The 2,401-nt window shown below is 47.1% G+C and overlaps 1 protein-coding gene across 1 annotated transcript in view; it reads right to left on the reverse strand.

Annotated features, from left to right (window-relative positions):
• Positions 1 to 2,401, reverse strand: part of LOC117178627 — a 5,402-nt gene that overhangs the window by 2,551 nt on the left and 450 nt on the right. The window contains exons 2-4 of the mRNA XM_033370050.1: positions 2,145 to 2,345; positions 1,366 to 2,073; positions 1,099 to 1,248 (exon numbers count right to left, since the gene is read on the reverse strand). Coding sequence (XP_033225941.1) covers positions 1,099 to 1,248; positions 1,366 to 2,073; positions 2,145 to 2,345 — 1,059 coding nt within the window. The remainder of the gene's footprint in view (positions 1 to 1,098; positions 1,249 to 1,365; positions 2,074 to 2,144; positions 2,346 to 2,401) is intronic.

Below are 2,401 nucleotides of genomic sequence, written 5' to 3' on the forward strand. Positions count from 1 at the left end.
TGACTACTTTAAGATAAAACAAAAATTTTGGATACCAATAAGATTGCTCCCTGCGGAATTGCGGACTCTAGCTCTTCGACAGCTACTTATAAATAAAATAAAGGAAGGAACTCGGATAATTTGTTGTGTAACTGCTCCGGTGCCGGTAAGGGTAAGTTTTAGTGACAGGTGATAAACACCTCGTCACAACTCCCCCGATCTTAGCCGGGACCCTCGGTTGCTTCTTTTCCGACAAATCATTGGTTTTCTGTTTTTACGATAGGTGGTTTCCCCACTCCAAAAAAAAAGAAGAAATGAAAAAAAAATTTTGGTCCTTCCAGTGATTGTCCATTCCTAAGGTGCTCTCTTACTAGTATAAATCTGCTTGCGCATTTCCGATTCATGCGGGAACAAAATCTGAGCACAAGAAAAATCAAAAATACCAAACAAATAAACACTTGAGGCAAGCAAACAAAAGAAGAGAGAAAACAAACACAATAATGCAGACAATAAACACAAAAAAAATCAAAAGTCTGTTTTAACTGCTACTTAACTTATCTACTACTTAGTGCCTTATCAATCTTAATCTTTTACAACCGAATAAACGAAACCCATGATTTGTGAACAGAGGTTTATTGATTTCCTTTATTTATTTTTTTTTTATACATTAAACGATTCGCCCGTTGCGGATCTGTGCCCGTTGAATTTCCGTGTAATGGGCATCAACGATGGGTCTCCTCCTGATGATTCCCTGATCAGGGCGGGGCTGAGCCCTGCCGGCCAGGACTAAATCCGACTCGTACAGTTCACTGCAGGTCAGGCAGGTCCGCTTCGTAAACCCCTTCTCTCCACACCCCTTGCAGTACCGGGCGTGCAAGTCAGTTCGGGGACAGTCTCCCTGCTTGTGACCGACCTGCTCACACTTCCAGCACTTCCAAGGGATGGGACTTCTATTGGGTTTAGGACGCGGATCGCCCAACTGCAGCCACTCCGCCCTCTCATCGTATTGCTGGTCCAGCCGGAAGGGGGCAGCCACGCCCGGATCCTGAAATCTGGTCGATTTCAGAGGAGTGTCGGTCCTCGGGGGGTGACAGAGCCTTAGTTGTCTGGCCAGGTTACTTGGGCGTCTTGAGAGAATGCCGTCCAGCGTGCAGGGCCGTCTGATGATTGCTTTGAAGTCGGGAGAACCTCGTCTTCAGTGCCGTGGTTACGGCAGGATTTCGCAGGCGAAAGAGCTCTAGCGATTGGTCGCGTGGGAGTTTTTGACCTCTATAACAATAAACGCGAATCTCTCTATGTATTTGCAACCATAGCATCGTCTACCGCAATGAAAGGCTTCAGGTTCCGGACATGTTCCTTGCCTACGATCTTTCCGTTCGAACTTACTAGCGTATATACGACCGGAGAAAGGCGACGCTTAATCTTGAACGGGCCCTCAAACTTAGGGAATAACTTGCTTGCTATGTTAGCGATCTTCTTCGATAACTTCCTATTTCGTCTTAGAACTAGGTCCCCGACGCTGAAATCGCGATCTCTCTTACCCGCATTATAATATTTGGTTTGAGTTTCGTATGCCTTATCTAGATTTCGACAGACCCAGTTACGAAGATGATCCAAACGTTCCATTCTTTTGAGCCAAGCCTCAGGCTGAGGCTCCACATGCTGATTGCTCCTTTCCAAGTCCCTACGCATCGTTCGATAAGGGAGAGGATTCCCCTCAAAGTTCAGAAAAGCCGGGGAAACTTTCACGGTACCATGCAACGCCGAGTTGTATGCGAACCTAAATTCCGATAAGTGCAAGTCCCAATCTTGGTGATTGTTCTGGAGAAATGACACGATCAACGTCTTCAGAACCCTATTGACCCTCTCCGTGGGATTTTCTTGCACATGATAGACCGGTGTAGTGGTGTGAATAATACCGAGGCTGCGACACATTTGTTCGAGTTGCTTGTTTACAAATTCGGTACCATTATCGGTATGAACCACTTCCGGTACTCCCCAGCGTGACACCACCAGGTCTTCAAACGCCCTTCTTATGGTTGAGCCATTGGCCGTTCGTATCTGAACACACTCTATCCACTTGGTGAACAGATCCTGAAAGACCAAAATATACTTGTAGCCCGCTTTGCTTTTCGGAAAAGGACCCATGATGTCCCCGACACCACCGTCCAGGGCTGCTCCACAACTCGTTGGCCCAACATGCCGACAGGGCGAGCTTGCTCCACCTTACATTCTTGACAGGGACTACCAGTGCGGACATAACGAACCACGTCGTGAAACATTCCCGGCCAGTAGTATCGCAGAGCTACCCTTTGGAACTTCTTTTCATTTCCCAAGTGTCCCGCCTGTGGTTCTATGTGTGCTTCCTGCAATACCTTTGATCGAAGCTCAATTGGAAGAACCAGCTTCCAAGCCTCCAAAT

The sequence above is a fragment of the Belonocnema kinseyi genome, chromosome 8 (assembly GCF_010883055.1).
Source record: "Belonocnema kinseyi isolate 2016_QV_RU_SX_M_011 chromosome 8, B_treatae_v1, whole genome shotgun sequence".
In the NCBI taxonomy this organism is placed as follows: domain Eukaryota; kingdom Metazoa; phylum Arthropoda; class Insecta; order Hymenoptera; family Cynipidae; genus Belonocnema; species Belonocnema kinseyi.